A 20,609-nucleotide genomic window follows, 5' to 3' on the forward strand; every position below is an offset into this window, starting at 1 on the left:
ATAAGGTTGGTCAAGGGGGTAGTAGAGTTTCTGCAGATTTTGAATTTCTGTGGTGCTGAGAACTCATCCAGTCATAACAGCACTATCTCCAGTATACTTTGTGGACTTCAGTGTACCTCACATAACATAATTACTCCTTTGGCCACTCTTTTCCAAGTAAATGTTGACCTGCTCCAGCTGTTCTTGGAACTTTGTTTAATCAATAGGGTGACAAAGAGGTTTTTCCTGCCTCAGGTGAAGTACTGAAAAGGTTGAAGCTGTAAGCATTGCCTGTATCCCCCACCTACACTCACTTCCAAGTGAGAAAGGTGTTTTTTGTTTCCTTGTATCCATTCACCATCATCATGTACAGCTGCCAACCCCAGTAGAACCACAAGTTTTGAAAAAACCAATTGCTCATGAAGTTACTGGATTTGCCCATCCTAGAATTTATTTTATTCTCTGGGCATCCAGATGGAAGAAACACATGTGGTGTGCTTAAACTACAAATTGGATTTCATCTTCAGGTTCAGAATTTTGACACGTGTAATTTAGCTTGGTGCTAGAGGTTTGTGCCTCAGAGCAGTGTGCATGTTGAGGTCACAGAAAAAAGCCATTCTCCAGCTACTTGTATTGAGCTGTATTCTGAATTCTCCAAAAGGAGACAAAATGGAAAAGGCTTTACTTATTTTTACTGATGTGTCACATTATCACAAAGTAAATTTTTCTCAAAAGAGGAGGAACCCCCCCCCCCCCCATGAAACACCAAAAAGACCTGGATGTGGTGCAGCCAGGCTGCTCTGCGCAGGTCCCTCCCCACCCCACCTGGAAGTGTACTGGTTGAACAGATACCAGCAAGTCACTTGTAATACCTCATTTCAGGTCTGCGGAGATTAATTTTATCATAAATTTGGAAGCTTGATTTAATTGCGCTAATTTTCTCCTGGGAGCTGATAGATTTCTACTTACAACATTCCCCCTGTATGTAATGAATCATAGTGAGGCTTCCTCTTATTTATACCTGCTAAAAGTCTAGGAAATGAGTTGCAATAGGCATTAAGGAAACATATCTGAAATTATCTTAGACCATTTGCTGCGTGATCTTCATCCATTTCTAGGTCTATTCTCACATATGATGATAATCATTCCATTCTTCTGGAAATAATCGCTGAAACTCCATTTTAATTCTTTCTCTGTGGGGATTCCATTCAAGAGAGAGCTTGTCTCAGACATGCAAGACATCTACTGCTCGTCTTAACATCCATTCTCATTTATTCACTTTTGAGCAAAACGCTATAGATGTGGAAGTCATTATGGCTACCACACTTCTCAGTGCTCGTGATTTTGTCGAATATAATCACACACATGTCAGAGCTCTGATTTTACTGCTGCTTGAATTTGCTGCTGAATGGAAGCAGGGATTAGATGTCATTCTATGAGAATAAAGTTCATCTGTCACATTCAAGAGCCAATCACCAGGGTATCTTGCATTTCATACAGTTTTGGAAAATCACTTTACCTCCACGTCTCTGAGTGACTTTTCCTGCTAGGCCTTTATTGCTTATGCAAAAAGCGTGTAATCAGTATTTATGATTTATATAGAAAGAAAGGCAGTCCACTCAGAAAATTAAGTGACAGAGTTATAACTGTGTTGTTTCTGTCATCTTAATTCCTCTTCCTGGGGACTTTTTAAAAAACGAAGTCTGTTCCTTGGGAAGGAGGGGAGCTTACAAGGAATCATTCTCTACCACATTCTTTCTATCTTCTAGTTCATTGTGTGTTCAGCCTTGAGAAGAGGCTCATGGACATCTCATCCATGTCCCTAAATACCTGAAGGGAAGGTGCAAAGAGCCAGGCTCTTTTCAGCAGTGCCCAGTGCCAGAGGTAATGGGCATGAACTGGAATAGAGGAGGTTTTGTCTAAACATCTGGAGTACTTCTTTGCTTTGTGGGTGCTGGAGCACTGGCACAGGCTGCCCAGAGACTGTTGGGTCTCCTTGGAGATCTCCAAAAGCCTTTTCATGGGCCTGGGCACCCTACTCTGGGTGGCTCTGCTGGAGCTGGGCTGGGACCTGCCAGTCCCAGCCCAGCTGGGGCTATATCTATATAGTGATCTATATAGTGATCTATAACTTACGCTGGGAGAACGCAGAGACTGGGGAAACTCTTCAGTAAGCTGCTTGGGTACTTGGACAGTGTGTAGACCTCAGGAATTCAAGCACAAGTTGCAGCTGCCAAGTGGCTGCTTCCACTGATATGGGGTGTTGAAGAGCGGATAGCACCAGCATACTGTGAGCTCATTTAAAGAGGGGAGGAGTTGAGAATGGGGAGCCCCCATCTGTTCAGTGCCCTGAGCTCCTGAGAAGAGGATTGTGAAAGCTGTTAGCACTGTAATTTGTCGGCGTGGTTACTCCCTTTTATAAATTATGTTCTCTGAAATGTGGTGTCGCCAAAAAGGGGATTCTCCTTTCGGATATGACAATCATTTCCTCTTAATTAATTTTGATAGTTTGTTCATCTTCACAGAGCAGATCTTCACAAGGAGAAGGAAATGCACGTTTCCTTCAGGAGCAAATTATGAACACACTAAATTGAAAAGCTGCAATGTTCTGTCGCATTAACTCGGGTCCTACAACATAGCAATCACACTTGATAAATGGTGACATTAAAGAGAACACGTGCACGGGGTTGTGATGGCAACGACAATATCTGGCTACTCAGTGTTACACGCCTTGCCTTCCTCGTTTATGTCTTTGGGAGTGATGGACATATATGAAAAAAAAATCAACAGTTTTTCAATTTTTTGTTGCAGTTAAGAAAACTTCGGGATTGGAACTGGGACTTTGTTGTGCTATAATGTCCCTGTAGCTTTAGTTCTGTGGAAAATTATGCCATTGCACTATGTTAAATATGGAAGGACATAATAAGTTGTAACATCATTTGAGATACATTTTTGTGTAATGGATATTTATTAATATGTATTACGTGGGTGATGTATAATGCTATATATTCCCTCAGGAGCAGTTTTGGATGGTGGCTGTTGCTGCTATAACAAAGCATTGGCAGCACTATGAGCAAGAGGGTGACTTTACTGATAATAATATGTACATATGTACATATGTATTAGACTGCAAGTGGCAGGGAGAATTATTGTCCTCTGTTTTTTACCTACCTCTCCCTATTTCTGAATGGCAGGTATTAATGTTTTGTTTAAGCCAGCTCTATGGATAGAGCTTCCTTATTAAAAGTTACAGACATCATTTTAAAAACTAGTGCTGTCATTGAATCTCTTAGTGGGTTGTGTTGCTGTAGAGTGTTCAGGATTCTGACTCAAGCCCAAGCACAGAAGGTCCTTTTGAGAACTGTCATTCAGTGCCCTCTTTAACATCTGTGGTGGATTTTCCCAGTGCCTGTGGTACTGTCTTCCCCTTTTCATTGTAATCAATAGCAATAGCAGCACCACTGCACTGAGGCCACAAGGTTACGTTTGGGCTAACACTGACTGCTTCCATTATCCCTCCAGTGCCTTCTACTCTTCTTTCTCCTATATATGGTTCAAATTAAATATATATTTCAAAAGAATATACACTCTAAAAAAGTGATGCTGTATAAACAGCTGTTGTGTTAGGAACTATGACTTATGCAGCTGATGTGTCAGCCTCTTTGTCCTCTGTGCATCACAAGCCAGTTTGCCAGTTGTACCTCTGTTACAAGCTTAGTGGGGCAGGAGTTCCATTTTGTGCCGTAGTTTTATGCAGCAGCTAAGACAGAAGGGCTCTGGTTCATTACTCTGCCTCCTGCAATGCAAGCAAATTATAGGAGTTTAAACACACTGTGTTGTGTTTTTGGCATCCCTGGCAGAGAGGGTGTGATTTTGGCACTGCTGGACAGCTCTTCAGGTGGTGAAGCAGAGCTGAGCTGTGGCTGCTGACCGATACAATGAAGCTGCCACTGAGGAGGGGGCTACAGTCCTCAAAATTACTTATGTTTCAATTTCTGTTTCCTTTCTCTACGTTTTTTTCACAGAGTTAAATGTAAAAGAATCTGATGTAAGAGTGTGTGATGAATCGTCATGTAAATACGGGGGAGTGTGTAAGGAAGAGGGCGATGGCCTGAAATGTGCCTGTCAGTTCCAGGTAAGGAGTGCTCACTTTTCCATTTGCCTTTTGTGTCAGACTCTGGAAAATCCAGAGGCAACTTGATTGTTTTTCTTCCCATACTTCCTGCCTGGGGAGATGGTGAGCTTGGCACCATCTCTGTAGACCGTTAATCAACTCAGAACTGGATTATAGGTAGGGGATGCCTCCAGTCACGTTCCCCAAATTTCATTTACTTCTTTTGGTAGTCACAGGCCTTCAATACTTGCAGGCTGAAAATAACAACAGCAACAGCAATAAGAAGAATTAAATTAAATTGTATCCAAACAGGAAAAACGACAAAAGTATGTAAATGTACTGAGTGGGCAGTGAAAATTAGATAGTAACAGGATCACCAGCAGTGGTCATAAAGTTTATTGAATGAGAGTGAGCTTATTGAGTGAATTATTCCCACTCAGGAAAACAAAAAAGTGGTGAGAATTGATTTAAAAAAAAAAATGAACTTTACAAAGTAGTGAATAACAAGTTCAATTTGCTTCATTGATTTTTGTGCCTGAAGTTTACACTTTTTGTGACAATCATGGCAATCCTACCCCAAACCTTTTTGGAGAAAAGAGAATAATCATGGAATGAATCATAGAATCACAGAATGGTTTGGGTTGGAAGGGCCCTGAAAGCCCACCCCCCAGCCATGGGCAGGGCTGCCCCCCACGAGCTCAGCTGCCCAGGGCCCCATCCAACCTGGCCTTGAGTGCCTCCAGGGATGAGGCACCACAGCTTCTCTGGGCAGCTGTGCCAGTGCCTCACCACCTTTTCAGTGAAGAATTTCCCCCTGACATCTAATCTAAATCTTCTCTATTTAGTTTAAAACCATTTTCATTTGTCCTGTCACTATCAGACTGTGTAAAGAGTCAGGTCTCACTCCTGTTTATAAACTCCTTTTAAGTACTGGAAGGCCACAGTGAGGTATGTCTGGAATCTTCTCTAGACTGAACAAGCCCAGCTCTTCGTAGGAGAAGTGCTCTAGCCCTCTAATCATGTTCATGAGATACTTTGAATTCATACTTTATATCCAGGACAAAAGTATCAAATATTGAAACTCAGATAAAACTACAGGAGTTAGCAGTGTTACCAACCAGCTCTGGTGTGGGCTATCATTCAGTGCTTTGAAAATAATTTTGTGTTCTGTTTCCAATAAATAATAAATCAAGGGGAACCAGAATAGCGACAGTGTGTGTGTGATCTTACACTGGTTTTGGATCCTGGTCTTTCAGAGCTGGCTTTTGATGTAGTGTTGTTCAGGTGGGTACCTACACTGAAGGCATCGTGCAGCTTACATCTCCTAGGAAAAATGAGATCTGCTTGCATTTTAAAGTGAGAAAAAAATCTTAGGAGAAGAATTTTATTCATCAGCCTTCATTCTTGCTGTAACTGTTATTTATGAAAAACTATAAAATCAAAACCCAATAATGGTTTTTAAAATGGAAAGAAACTCAACCCTAGGCTAAGCAAAGGTTTCATTTATTTTCTGTAGGTGGTAAATTTTATAACTTCCCAATATCCAGGTCAGGAGGACTAAAATAAGTAACTGTCTCATGTGATAAGCTGGTAGTTTTTCTGTAGGAGCTCATTTTTAAAGCCAGTGCTATTTTAAAGCTAATTATAAGTTTACTTGTACTTGAAAAATGTATCCTATATTTAAGGAAAGAAGTCTAATCATGAGGAGAATGTGTCATATTTTTCAGGTATGGCAGGTTGAATTCTTTGTGTAAATTTCAACCTTAGTTATTCAACAGAAGCTAGGTCCACCAAAATACCCCAGGCAACCAATACTCAGCCTACACTGTTGGGTTCTCTATGTGCAAAGCTGTATGAGGACCAGCTAATTTTATTGCTGATAGCACAAGGCTGTGCAAAGGAATTAAAGAAATTTGTGTGCAGTGCTTCAACTAAACCAACACTGGAAGAAAGAAGCAGGGATCTAATCCTGTGCTCGGGATCATAGAATCATCAAGGTTGGAAAAGACCTCCAAGATCATCCAATCCAACCATCCACCTACCACCAGTATTTCCCTGCTAAACCTTGTCCCTCTTTACCACATCTGTATGTTTCCTGAACATCTCGAGGGATGATGGCTTCTCCACCTCCCTGAGGAGCCCATTCCAGAGCTTGACCACTCTTCTGGAGAAAAAAAACCTTTCCTAATATTCAACCTCCACTGGTGCAACTTGGGGCCATTCCCTCTAGCCCTATTGCTAGTTACACTGGAGAAGAGGCCAACCCCCAAATCCTATGTAGGATGTCCAGTAGGACCTGGGCAGCTGTGTACTTCTGGGGACTTCAGACTCTACTTTCAGAGTAATTTGGTGATTGCTGTAGAACGTGTTTTTTTTTCCCCCCTTGCCACATGATGAAATCAGGTCTGCGAGGTGTACGGTGCCTACAGGGTATAAACACAGAGGTAACCCTGAACAGCATTTCCTATTCCCCACAACTGAACACAGAGCATTTTGCTAAATTGGCCACTGGTCTGATTCAGTAAGACATTTCTTTCCTTCCTCAAACTGCAGTTTTCAGCAAGAGAGGTGCCTAATTAAAAGTCTCATATCCATTGCTGGTCAGGTGAGGCTTCTGCTGTTGGAGGGCAGGACTGTCACTGGCTGTGGGCTGCAGGACCTTGGCTCCCCTGGCTGCCTGAGTGCGGGCAGTTTTGGCAAATAAAGGGACATTGCTATTACACTGAGACAATCTTTAAGGCAAAGACTGGTAAAGACTGTCCCTTGGATTCAGGAAAATGCATAGAGACTTCAGTTCCTTTTCACTTTTCCTCACTCCTTCCTCCTCATGTATAGCCATTCCTGGCCTGGAAGTGTTTATTAACTGTTTGGTCTTCCAAAACTTTAGATTTTAATGAGTCATAGCTTTTCCTCCTAAGATCCCCTTCGGAAACAACTGGTTGCCAAATTTCAGTGTAGTCATTGAAACACATATCGTGGCATGGCAGCATGAGCACAGCAGGCCACAGTAACCTCTCTGAATACCCTGTGGGCTTTTTCTGTCTCACCAAGTCACCTAATGTAAAGTGAGATACTGGAGCTTGACTCTCTAGCAACAAATGTACAGATTAGACTGCAGGAGAGGTGCTGAAGGATGCCATTGTTCTCTGTTTGCAATAACCTAAATGATATCCTGACTTTCAGTAGGCCTAGTCATAAAAAAGGATAACTCCTTTTTCATTATAACTGAGGTGGGAGTCAGCACATTTACCAAACTTCTGAACAGGTCTCTTGCTGCAGTTTGTATGACATTTTGCAAAGCCTCAATTAAAAAATCATCAACATCTGACAGTTGTGTTCTGCATCAGGGATGGTGCAGGGTTCCTTTTGGATCTCAGTAAGAATGGTTCAGCCAAAAATGGCTTAATAGGGTAACTACTTTAGTAAGACAGAATAAGGAATATTGATAACAAGTAAATCTTGCATCTTAACATCTTAGAATTCACTAAAGAATTACCAACCTATTAAGAAAAGGTATCACTTTATCTCTCATTTTCTATCCTCAGGACAGAAACCTGAATGCTTCAAATATGACACAGTAACTTTAAGATTAATAGTATCTTTAAGCTGCTGTCCCTTTGGAGCAGTTTAGCTTAACTAACACCGTTATTTCTGTGTGAACTCTCTGTCACTGGCTGATCCTTATCAGTTTGATAATACACTTCACGTGTTTAAGAAATTTGGCAGCTAGTCTGTGTCTTGGTTCATTGTTTCTTGGTGTTTTTGTTTGGTTGTTTTTTGCCTGGAAGTTCTAAAGATGCAGAAGGTGTTTAGAATTGTAGTTACTACTGAAGTCCCAACAGGGCAATGTGTTTTCTTCCACACAGCAAAGTGGGGTTTGGATATCCAGTTCAGCAGGGAGTATGTAGCACTCGTAGGCACTGGCAGACCAGCTGTATTAGTCTGTTTCACAGCATTTCTGTACACGTTATACATACAAGAGATATATAATCCATTTTTCTTAGAATGTAAGAAAATAGCAAAATACAAGCTGCTCCTGCCAAAACCTTTCCAAATGATCAATTTTCCTTTCTTCTTTTCTTCTTATAAATTGTACCGATGCTACTGACTTTGAACTCAAAATTTGGCAGTACAGCTATACAAAAGCATTATTATAGTTGTTGACCATGTATAACGCTCATGATACTCATGAATTTAATGGTGATTGTCATCCATTTCCCTTGAAAGATTGTTCTTTGCTCAAAAAGATCAACAGAGTTCCCCTTGAGTCCTGTGCCTTTATCTTTCAAATGATTCTAGATGTTTGTCATATTCCCTTTAGACATTACTGAGATCCACAGTTATTTAGTTATTTTAATCTTTCCTGCTGAATTTCTACGTTCAGCCCAAATGGAGATGGACTATTATTTCAGCTATCTGAAAGGAGTATATACAGGGAAATAATTTTCCTTCAGTGAAAAGAATTATAATTTGCTGCTGGCAACTTTATATTTACACATCTCTCTTCCTATACATTAACGTGCAATTGAGATGATTCACGTGCTTTTGTATGAGTTACTTTGTAATTTCTTTTTCAGTGTCACACAAACTATATTCCTGTTTGTGGATCAAATGGAGACACTTACCAAAATGAATGCTTCCTCAGGAGGGCTGCTTGCAAGCATCAGAAAGAGATAACAATGGTATCAAGGGGACCTTGTTACTCTGGTATGTAAAACATTCTTTGTCACTAATGAGAGATGGTATATGGTCAGCTCTTTTGTTTTTCCCATAAATCTAGAGATTTTCATTTTCACACTTTTTGTTGAGTGAAATTACATGCAAACCACAAGTCCTCTTTAACAATGAAATGTAGAGAAAAAAGCTGATATACTTTCTGACATCCTAAGAGGTTAATAAATGAACACTGCAACTAGAAGTACTTTATGTTTGTATCAGGGAACTTTGATATTCATTCAGAAGGCTTACAAAGAAATTGAACAGATTCCAGATTATTCATGTCTTTGGGATGTACATTGTTTGGATGTACAGCATAGGTGTGATATCCAAAAGGGGATTCTGATCATCCTGACTACCACTATACTTGCAACCAAAACATCATCTTTACTAATTGCACATTGGTCATGACCTTGAAGATATGCATAACTCTTACTGTACCTCACATTTCTAGTCAGCTGGTGTTTCCTCACATGTAAAATAGGCTTTCCAGAATTTAAAATACACAGGACAAGTTTTCACTGTCCCTGTCTTGAATGTTGCAACATGCTCTTGGACATAGAAGCTCTAGGTACGAGAGATCCTCTGAACCCCTGGTAAGATTTCAAAGCTGGTGAGGCCAAAGAGATGGCTGGCAGTCCAGAATTAAACCATATGGCTTAGCAACATCAACAGCTGCATACTTTCTTACATATATGACACAGAAACAAACAAACAAAAGCTTGTGGGACATCCCTCGTCTTACTAGTAATGACTAGATTACAAAGCACAAAGCATGGCTATGGATCAGGTGCACACTCCTGTCTAGCTTTTCATTGACAATTACAGTTACCAGTGACAATTTAGAGGCAGCAGCCTTGAACTTACTGGTATCTGCAACATCTGTCTGGAAACTAGGAGAGATATTTGGGCAGTTTACTTAGGCCAAGTTCATTGCTACTGTTCTATCGCTGGTCTCAGAGATGGCTTGTTTAAATGCAGGGTGGCTGTGTTTTCATAGGCTGCTCTAATGCCTTCATCTGCAGCGCAGCCCTCCACTGAGATATGGTTTTATTTACTAAGGTCCAAAATGATCTATAGCATCTTGTGGCTGGCTGAGCTGTAGATGAATCTTCCAGACCACAGGAAACTAATGGAATGTTACCTTCTTTCTCAATCTACCACCTGTAAATTATCTCCAGAGGACATAGAAATAGCAAAAAAAAAGATCCATTAACATTTTGGAGCATTCATGTACTCCACTAACAACATCCAAGAAGTGTGTGGATTTCTTTTTTCTTATTCTATATGCACTCTGCTCTACTTACTAAGAAAGACATTTTGAAATGAAAAATCTGTTCTTCCCAGCTTCAGGTTCCTGGCAGCTAGTTACAACATTACGCTGCTAATCTGAGGGTTTTTTTTAGCCTTTCTCTCCTTTTTTCTTATGTCCCACCTCAAGCCCAGGAAATGCAGTGCAATTTTTAGCACTTAGTATAATAGATCAAGATGTGCTGAGACAGAATTGAGCGGAAAGTACTGAAAACATTTCTGAAACGAGGGATGCCATTTGGGTTTTGTACTGCACTTACAGTGGCCCAGTCAGTGCAGCTCTACCAGCTCCCGGAGTGTCTGGTACACTCTGATTGATCTGAGAAAATGGGATCATAAAAGCCATCCTCTGGAACCAGCCTATTCCCTGCCGGTGATAATAGGTCATTGTGGAGTCAATGTATTTGTACTCTTGATCTGTAGCACATCTCTCTCCCTCTCTCTCTCTCTATATGTATGTATATATATATTAGGATAAAATGCCTGAATGGAAAAATCCTTTATAGGTTTACATTAATTTTCACATAGTGCCTCAGAATTTGCCGTGAAAATCCTTCTGTTTGGGGATGTCTCTGGGAGCCAAGCAGAGACTGACTGTTTTTCTATCAGAATCTGCTTTTCAAAGCAAAGGCCTGCTTTATCCTGGAGGGATGCACACAAGACAACAGGAAGGAATTCCCCCAGTGGCTATGTAAGAGCTATTTCATTTTAAGTACGTGAGAGCTCGGAAGCTCATACAAGAATGAAAATCTTCCCGTTAGCTGGGGTCTGCTACCTTCTGAGGATACAGCACTGGAAAACAGTACACAGAATGATTTAATCGGATGTATTTCTTGACAGGTAACGCTGTGAATAATTTTTCACAGTCATGGGTGATTTAACAGCTTATTTATATATTTATTTCCTTTGTCTAAGAGCCATCAGAGTTGCAAGATCCTAAAGTAAGCACCATTAAAAAAAGAAAGGAAATCATAGGTGCGTTAGGAGTGAATAAAATGCAGGGTTTGACATTAAAGTGATATTTTAGAGAATTATAAGAGAATGTAAGACTGAAGCTTTGGGGACTGCATATGGAGGTCTCAACATCTGAAAAGCCCATTTTTCTACATAGGGATGGTCTTGTTGTTGTTGTTGTTGTTGTTTCCCAAATATCTGGTTTTACAAAGGTGTTTATATGTCTTAACCACCCCTGGCAGAAGCTATGGATGGATGATGAGGGTCCATGGGTTTTAGCCAATACACATAGACTCACATTGCAGAATACAGAAATACTGGAAAAATGAGTGAAATGCAGCCTTAGGGCTCCCTTTGCTTAATACCTAAATATATCCTAAAGCAGCCTTAAGCTAGCTAAAAGTCATGCAAATTAACCTGCATTCATAAAGAAGGCATTGTCCAGTTGGAGACTAGGTGGAGAGCAGTAGGGCTGTAATGTAAGGGATTTGACAAGGTTACTTCTTGGTGTCATTTCCCATCTTCCTCCACATTTCCTCCTGCTTTGTGGGCCTTCTCCTAGCAAAAGCTGGATGGCTGATTGTGGGACTGTGTTGTGAACTAGAACACAGCACAAACCCAGCTTTTTCCTTTCTGTTTTCCAGAGAAGCTGTGGTGCCCCATTCTTGAAGGTGCTCAAGGGCAGGTTGGATGGGGGCCCTGGGCAGCTGAGCTGGTGATTCTATGATTCTTTATTTCTCTCTGATCAGTTTCCCATCTGCAGTTCAGCCCACAGACAAATGCAGGGATGGGAGAACCGAGCACAGGGAGGTGGCAAGGCCTATGCCAGGACTGCTGCCATCTCAAAGCATCAGCCATCTAGCTGCTGTCATGAGGCCTTCAGCAGCTCATAGGGGATAGTGTTACACTGACACTGGTTATGCCACCTGAGGTTCCTCTATGAGAGGTTATCCCAAACTGGCCTGCTAGATTGGGGTTAAGAAGCCAGGGAGAGAGGCAGTTAGGGTGCTCACAGCACAGAGAAGGACCATCACCTAGACCCTTGATTTGTTCTGCCTCCTTCTGATGGTGAATTTATTGCTTGGTTTAAAATAAATTAATTTGGTGAATACATAATACTCCTGTATGACTTATTCCCAGCAGTGTGTGTTCCAGTTATCCCATACACAAAGCCAGCATTTTGACTGCTGTCAATTTTACACTGTATGTACATGAAAATGAAACCACACAATACAGTCCTTGACATATCACATTTACAGGGTACACGTACAGCATACTGTATGGTTTGGAGGGCACAGTCAATTGCTTTCTATGTTGAGATTTCTAAAGTTAAAAACTAAGTTATTTGCAGATATTATGGCTCTGTTAGATTTAAGGGGTAATTCTCTTAGGAGTGGCCTCAACTTCACATTCTTCAGTCTGAAGTAATCAAATTCTTACCCTGAATTTTATTCATTTATTTATTGGTGGGAGGCTTAATATGAAGCCTAATTAGACATACATGTTGTCCTGAAAAGAAATATAATAAGTTCAGTTTAATTCTTTTGAGGAAGATGTGGAAGAAGTTCAAGGCAACTCACTTCTAGATTCAAAAAATGGGAAAATAACCATTGATGCTTCTACAACGAAACTGTAACAAACCCAAAAACCTGCTATAAAAACATGCGTGCATTCTGCCAGCTGACTGAGACAGTCCTAGCTTCAGTGCCATGCAGGAGCTTTCCTGTCCAGCCTGCAAGGAGAGCTGGTGACAGCACAGCATCACCGTCTGTCATTGGGAAGGAAATGGTTTGGAAGCGAAGAACAAAGTTTACACAGGGAAACCATGTCAACACATGCCAGAATTTAATATCCTGAATCTTTTTTTTTTTTTTTTTTTTTTTGCATGTCATTATTTATCAGGAATGGCTACCAGAATCAAGTGATAGCAAACGCTTTTCCCCAGAAGAAATCAATAAAAACCAGCATTGCCTATGTGCAGCCTGGCAAGGCACAGGTTAACAGCCTCTCTCCAGCATCAGGGTGGGGGCCTTGCAGCTGCTGGCAATTAGACTTGTCAGCATTCCTTCCCAAAAGCTGCTGCTGATCTCAAAACCAGGGGTAATTGCTAGCAGAAGCCCTGCTCCTGGGGATGGGAGCCCTGTGGGAGCAGGTCTGAGCTGCTGGGTGTGTGGGGTGGCTGAACTGACACCCAGCTCAGCAAATGTCCCTGTGTGCTTGGCCAGCAGCAGGACCTGGGGGTGACACTGCGTTGGGTTTCACTCCAGCTGGCAGCTTTAAGCAGGCTATGATGATTTCAGAAGTCTTCTGAAATGCTGGCCCTTGGATCGCAGCCTGGGGACTTACTTGATCTGATGTTGCAGAAGCATCCCTTTGCTCTGTGAATGGGGATGCTCTTATAATAAGTTCTTGATTTCACCTGTTCTTCACCCAGAGGCACTCCTGCGTAATCAGGGTTAAACTGCAGAAAGCTTGCCCTGTCCCTCCTGAGCTGCTCATCGCTCAGGTCTGTATTGGCCTGGAAAGCCAAACCGCACACTGACAGCAAACAGGGAACTGTGGTGGAAAGAGCAGTTGCCCTTTCTCTCTTCTAGTTTGGCTTAATAGGATGAGTAATTGACAGCAATTGAATAAAATAGTTGACATTATCTGGGATTTGTGCAGTGAAGTTCTGGGAATGCTGGTGTCGAATGACCAAGATCTGCTTAGTGCGAGGAAGTGGCACGTGCTGTTTTTGTACTAAAAAAAACCCAACACATGCCACCCACCTAACACCCAGCTATATCCCAAAAGCTTTAGGGGAAAATCCAGGACTTGGGTATAAAGGGTATAATAACTCCAGAGTGCCAAAGTTCAGATGCTGGAAATCCCTTCTCAACAGTCAGCTAATCCTTCCAGTACCCAAATTCCACAAATGCATCAGATTTTTGCTTTTTTTCCTGGAGAATGGCATACAGTTTTACCTCTGATGTGTCATGAGGTATTTAGTTCTGCCCATGACACAATAGCCACTGTCCTGTTTCTTACACAGACCTTAAAAAGGTGCCACCTTTTGATATGTCTTCGCATACTCCTATGCAAGCAGGATAGGAGCTTTGGTAAGTTTGCTCTGGAGGCACTGCTGGGCCATGTGGATCAGCAGAAGGGTCTGCTTGTTCTAAAGCTGTCAGCTTCATTGGTGCTCCTGTTTGGAGCATGTGCCAAAAACAAGGAAGAAACCAGTTCAATTTTCACGCTAGTTGGAGTTAAAAGCTGGTCCCACTGGGAATCTCTCTCTGATTAATGAGCTGAGGCTGGTGGGATGGTACTTCTGTCCAGCTTCCTTGCTTGAGTGTCGTTCCTGCCAGGTCCTGCAGCATGGAGGCTGTCTTTGGATATCCTGCATTGGTTCAGGGCCTGAAAAGAGCAGGGCTGCCTATCTGAGTAAGCTTGCAGAAAATGCTACTTTTAAAACCAGCAGATGTGTGGGAGAACCTAGCCAAAGCTCAGGAATACACAGGACCACCAGCTTGGTATAGCACACTGGACACAGGCATGCTAACAGAGCACCCAGCTCAGGGAGAAGCACTCAAAAATGATGCCAAATGTTATACAAGATACCAGTTTGTTTTTTTTAATTTTAATGATATATTGAGATCTTTGAGGCCGGCAAATCAAGAACGTATCCATCCCTTTCCTAGGATGCTCTTCACAGAGTTGCCTGCAGACTTCCCACAGGTCAGCCCAACGACGCTGAGCATCACCTCTGTCATTTATGTGGCTCTCGTGGCTCCTCGCCTCAGGCTGGGTGTGTGCTGGAGAGCCAACAACGTAAATGTGGAGCAACTCAGGTTCCTCTGAGGCATTTTAGCCTTTGGATTTTGTCAGAATTGCACACTGAGCTTTCTCATGTTTGTAGGTCAGCATCCCCTCCCCTAAAACAGCTTAGGACACAATTTCACCACTTCAAAGAAGCGTATGTACTTACATTATACAAGTAAATTACACTCCTTCAAGTTTCTTAATGAAGCAATAACATATCATAAAGCATTTTTTTTCCAGCAATTCAACACTTACGTTTTATATAGGATTGTCTGCTTTGTCAGTAAAGTGTGTCACTATGGGTGGAACAAGAGTCCTTCTGTTTTTGCATTTATTTAACTACTAAGCACAGTCTTTTAGGCACAGAATAGTGGTAGAGGAGGAAAGAAAGGAGAATTTAGGGTAGGGGAAAGAAAAGTCTCCCTTGCTGATGCTCCATGTGACAGGAGATTATTTTTAATGTGCAAAGTGACCCAGTAACGTGGAATTTCTCACTTTCCTCCACGCATTAGAAGGAATTATTCTTAGAAAGATAGCTGCTTAAAGAAGAGGTTTGGGGGGGAGGGGGTAACTGAACAAATGGAGGTTTGGCTCTTCCTCTGATGTGAGCAGTGAGCTCGTAGGTGGGAGTACAAACCCCCCTCCTCTCTCTGCTCTCCTTGTTCTTTTGGATTTGTAGGAGTACATTCAGCTACCTCCTCTGCCATCAGACTGGGCATGAAAGGAGGGGTGTGGGATGAGCTCTGCGTGTGCTCTGCAGTTCTCCTTACCTTCCAGACAGGCTGAGCTAACCAGGGAGAGGAGTAATTTGCTGGCAGTGATTGCCGTTACAGCCTCTCCTCTCACCTCCCTTAAACAAAGAAAGACCAGGGGAGATCTGTGACTCCAAAGGGCTTGTCTTCACAGCAACAGCAGCTGAGGACAGCTGGATGCACATTCCTGTGCCCTCACCACAGTGCTCTAAAGAGGAGTGAGTTGGCCTGGGGTGGTGAGGAGGTACTCAAACTGTTAATGCAGAGGGGATGCAGGTACACAAAGTCACTCATGTGATGCTTATCCAGTCAGCCTAATGCCAATTAAATAATTATGCTGTTAGAGCATCCTTACAAAATGATTAGCTCACTTGAGAGGAGCTATTTTATAGATAGATGACCTAAACCGACTTTACCTTGAGGATCAGTTGCTTCTGCAGCCAAGTGGTTTATGCATGACTCCTTTGTGTGCCATTCCCAGGGCTAGAGGGCTGAAGGTAAACCTACTTTCCTTCATAAACAGATTAAAAAAATCAGGCTGCATGCTCTTCATCTGTTTTAGGTTTAACAACTCTAAAGCTATCATAGTTGAAAAAAGACTAAGACAGCTGTTCAATACCAAGCATTGCTGTTCTTTGAATAAAAACTGTCCTGACACAATAGGCCATGACCAACCCTATGAGAGGATGCCAGCCTTTATGCAAGATGTTTGTTTTTACAGCTGGCTCATGAAATGTAACACCTGCACGATGTTTTACAGTGACAATTTGCTAACAAACAGCTGCTCCTGGAGCAATATTTTCATTTGCTTTCTTTCTTTCTTTTTCCTCTCCCCTTCTGTTTCCTTTTCAGATAATGGCTCTGGGTCAGGAGAGGGAGGTGAGTACCAAACCCTGGTTACATGTGCTCTCGGGCTTTCTTTTTTAGTATACCTGTATCTGTGCCTGCTTTACGTGAGGTGCTGCTGTGCCTCAGGAATTAAGGAAAAGGTATAACAGCTAAAAAACAAGCTTGCATGCTGTGTTCTGAGCATCTCAGAACGGTATTTCTGTAGAAATAGTTTGTAGTGTGCATTTGACTAATGTTGTTCTTTCAGATGTGACCTGCATCGTTTTTCATTTGTTTCATGCATGCTGAAATGGTATTGCCAGCGATGTAGAGTGCTATTTAGATCTCTACTAAACCACTGTATTTCACCTTTATTTCACTCTTGAAAATGTCTATTCACAATAAATTTGTTTTCTTGCATTCATTTCCTCAGCGCCTGCAATGTCAATTTATCACTTCATCCTTGGCAAACACGTTGCCTAGGACATATAAAGATTACAGTATGATATGTTTTTAACGAATATTTTAAATGTTCCTGTTCAAAGCTGTGTATTTGAAGAAGGCAAGTAGCACAGCTGGTTCTAATGGAAGCGTCCCTGTCTTTGAGCACATCTTAACCTTCTTCCAATGATTAAAAAAATCCATGATTTTATTTAATTCTATCTCTGATGCTAGTGGAAAGAATACATATGGAATGAAAAATGTAAGATATAGGTACAGACACAGGAAAGCCATTTTGCTTTTGAGTTTTGTTTGTGTGAAGCATTGCAGTGCATACTGATGGAGTGTATACAAGTCACTGTGTTTGACACCTTGATTTAAGTGCACATTACCCGAACAAAATATTCCCTCAAACCTCTCAGGGACCTTAGGTTTTTGTATCTATTTCCTAATGACCTGTATGATCAGCAAGGGGCTGTATGATGCCTGCTTTCACCACATCAGTTCTGCACAGCACAGGCACAGGCAGATGGGCAGCATGTGGGGCTGAACCCAAGCCCAGTTGCTTCCATGAGAAAAGCAGTAAGTGGTGCTCACTAAGGCTGTCTGAAGAGTTATTTTACCAGCTCACACGAGGTCCTATCTCCAAGGACATGATGTTGAGTTGCCTTCACCTTTCTAACACAATTTGAAGTATTGGGACCAATTTCCTGCTCAAGCACTGCCTCTTGTTACCTGCACTAGTGACTCTTCTGATGCTTTTCTGAGCTTGCAACCCACTCCATCACCAGCTCTGTTCTTCTCACTTTGCTACCCAGCTTGTTATTCCCTGCAGCTGCTCCTGCAAGCTGAGAGTTGCTTGTCTCAGTGCTACAGCGCGCTTCTCAGAGGAGACAGATGACAGTAATTTAGCCCATGTCTGACTTTTATTTTTGCTACAGTTTTTAGAGATGCTTGAATGCTGTTGGGAATTCTTGTAGTATTTCCCCAGTCAGATACAAAGATCTCTTTTAAAGTCTCTCGTAAATGTTACAGTGTTGGTCTGGAATAGATGACTGACAGATGCAGGGATTCTTTGGTAATTTTATGAACAGTTTGAAGAAAAGTAGGACAGAACATGCTGTCTTTTGTTGGCTAAGCTGCTCAGTGATGAGATGAAAGATACGAGTTCAAATACATTTGTTGCTTGGTTTGGGGCAGGAGACTGAACCCACAGTCTCTTGGTAAGAGAGTCCCAAACTGCATCTCCGTTGGCCTCTGCTGTTGTAGCTGCTATCAGTTAAAATATTCATTGAGCCTGGGACAAAGGGAGTGGGAAGAAGGAGACAGCCTGAAGGTTGGAAGGATACATTCTTCAGAGGGGCTTTGTTAGTCAAGACTTGAATTTTAATTATTTATGCAAAATAGGATGGCATCAGCTGAAGAGACTTGGTGGGCTCTTCAGGCTGCTTTGCAGCAGTGGACAGTGTCTTGTCTTGGGAGTAGAATATGTGGGTTCAATTCACATCAGGCGGAATGGAATAAATTCAGTCTGAATCCCTTCACCCCATGTGAGTAACTACACTGTCTGGGTGTTCTATGGAAAAGGGGCAGCATACTCTCTGTCACTTTCTCCTCCAGCAGTTTTGTGACATTAGCCCATCACTTACCTGGTTCTTTTCTCTGTGCCAGCTGAAGTGTCCTCACTTTTGTCTAGTATGAAAAACGTCAGATACTGTTCTTAATTTTAGGCAGAAAACTATTTCAAATCGCAAGATGTTGTAATTCCCACCTGTTGTGTTTTGGTTTGTTTTTATTTTTCTTGTTTTGTTTTGCTTTTCTTTAGACACATGTAGGAGTATACTCTTCCCACTACCATGAAAAGAGCATAAGGAAGCTGCTAGGCTGTGTGGGGATGGGGTCAGGAAAGCCAAGGCCCAGGTTGAACTGAACATTGCTAGGAATGCCGAAAAGAGCAAGAAAGGCTTCTACAGTTACCTCAACCAGAAAAGAAAAGTCCTGAAGGGCATACCCCCCTAGTCAGTGACACAGGCAGGCTGGTAAAGACAAGGAGAAGACTGAGGTAATTAAAAACTTTTTTGCCTCAGTCTTTCCTGATAAATGCTCACCACATAGCCCTCAAATGTTTGGCTTGGTAGAAGGGGATCGGGGAAGCGACATCTCTCCCACTGTAAGTGAAAATCATGTTCATGACCATCTGAGGAACCTGAACATCCATAAGTCTGTGGGTCCTAATGGGGTGCATCCCAGAGTCCTAAGGGAATTGGCTGATGTGGTTGCCAAGTCACTGTCTATGATATTTGAAAAATTGTGGCAATCAGGTGAAGTCCCTGGTGACTGGAAAAAAAGGTAATATCATACCCATTTTTTAAAAAGGGTAAAAAGGATGACCCCAGGGACTACTGACCTGTCAGTCTCACCTCTGTGCCAGGGAAGATCATGGAGCAAATCCTGGAAGCTATGCTAAGGCACATGGAAGGCGGGGAGATGATATGGAAGAACCAGCATGGCTTCACCAAGGGCAAATCCTGTTTGACCAACCTAGTGGCCTTCTATGATGGTGTCACTGCATCAACGGACAAGGGAAGAGCCACTGATGTCATTTATCTGGACTTCATTAAGGCCATTGGCACAGTACCCCACAACATCCTTATCTCCAAATTGGAAAGATATGGATTTGATGGGTGGACTGTTCAATGGACGAAGAACTGGTTGCAGGATCGAGTCCAGAGAGTGGTGGTCAATGGCTCAGTGTCTAGGTGGAAATTGGTGACAAGTGGTCACCAATCCTTTGGGGATTGGATCTGGTGCCAATACTCTTTAATGTCTTCATCATTGACATCGACGGTGGGGTCAAGCGCACTCTCAGCAGGTTTGCTGATGACACCAAGCTGTGGGATGTGGTGAGCACACTAGAAGGATGAGATGCCATCCAGAGGGTCCTAGACAGGCTTGAGCAGTGGGCCCAGGTGAACCTCATGAGGTTCAACAAATCCAAGTGCAAGGTCTTGCACCCGGTTCAAGGCAACCCCCATTACCAGTAAAAGCTGGAGGATGAAAGGATTGAGTGCAGCCCTGCTGAAAAAGACCTGGGGGTACAGGTGGATGAAAAGGTGAACATGAGTGAGCAATGTGCCCTCGCAGCTCAGAAAGCCAACAGTATCCTGGGCTGCATCAAAAGAAGCGCAGCTGGCAGGTTGAGGGAGGTGATACTGCCCCTCTGCTCTGTTCTGGTGTGACATCACCTGGAGTACTGCATCCAGATGTGGAATCCTCAGTGCAGGAGAGACATGGAGCATGTCCAGAGAAGGGCCACAAAAATTATCTATGGAATGTAACACTTCTCCTATCAGGACAAGCTGAGAGAGCTGGGGCTGTTCAGCCTGGAGCAGAGAAGGCTGTGAGGTGACCTGATAGTGGCCTTTCAGTATCTAAAGGGGAGCTACAGGAAAGAAGGTGACAGACTCTTTAGCAGGGTCTGCTGTGACAGAACAAGGGGAAATGGTTTCAAGCTCAAAGAGGGTAGGTTTAGGTTAGATAGAAGAGAAAAAAAAATTACAGTGAGAGTGATAAGGCAGTGAAACTTGCTGCTTACTGATGTGGTTGATGCCATGTCCCTGGAGAGTTTCAAGGTGAGGCTGGGTAAGGCCCTGGGCAACCTGATCTACCTGTGGTGTCCCTGTTCACTGCAGGGGAGTTGGACTAGATGGCCC

At 42.5% G+C, this 20,609-nt stretch overlaps 1 protein-coding gene across 2 annotated transcripts in view; it reads left to right on the top strand.

Moving 5' to 3' along the window:
* The window catches only part of TMEFF1 (transmembrane protein with EGF-like and two follistatin-like domains 1), a 119,849-nt gene that overhangs the window by 65,126 nt on the left and 34,114 nt on the right, over positions 1 to 20,609 (top strand). Inside the window, exons 2-4 of one of the 2 annotated variants that reach the window (XM_015282401.4) lie at positions 4,005 to 4,114; positions 8,671 to 8,800; positions 16,480 to 16,506. In XM_015282401.4, the coding sequence (XP_015137887.1) occupies positions 4,005 to 4,114; positions 8,671 to 8,800; positions 16,480 to 16,506 (267 nt within the window). The remainder of the gene's footprint in view (positions 1 to 4,004; positions 4,115 to 8,670; positions 8,801 to 16,479; positions 16,507 to 20,609) is intronic. The other variant, XM_040696424.2, reaches the window with a different exon arrangement.

Source organism: Gallus gallus, chromosome 2 (genome assembly GCF_016699485.2).
Source record: "Gallus gallus isolate bGalGal1 chromosome 2, bGalGal1.mat.broiler.GRCg7b, whole genome shotgun sequence".
NCBI classification, from domain to species: domain Eukaryota; kingdom Metazoa; phylum Chordata; class Aves; order Galliformes; family Phasianidae; genus Gallus; species Gallus gallus.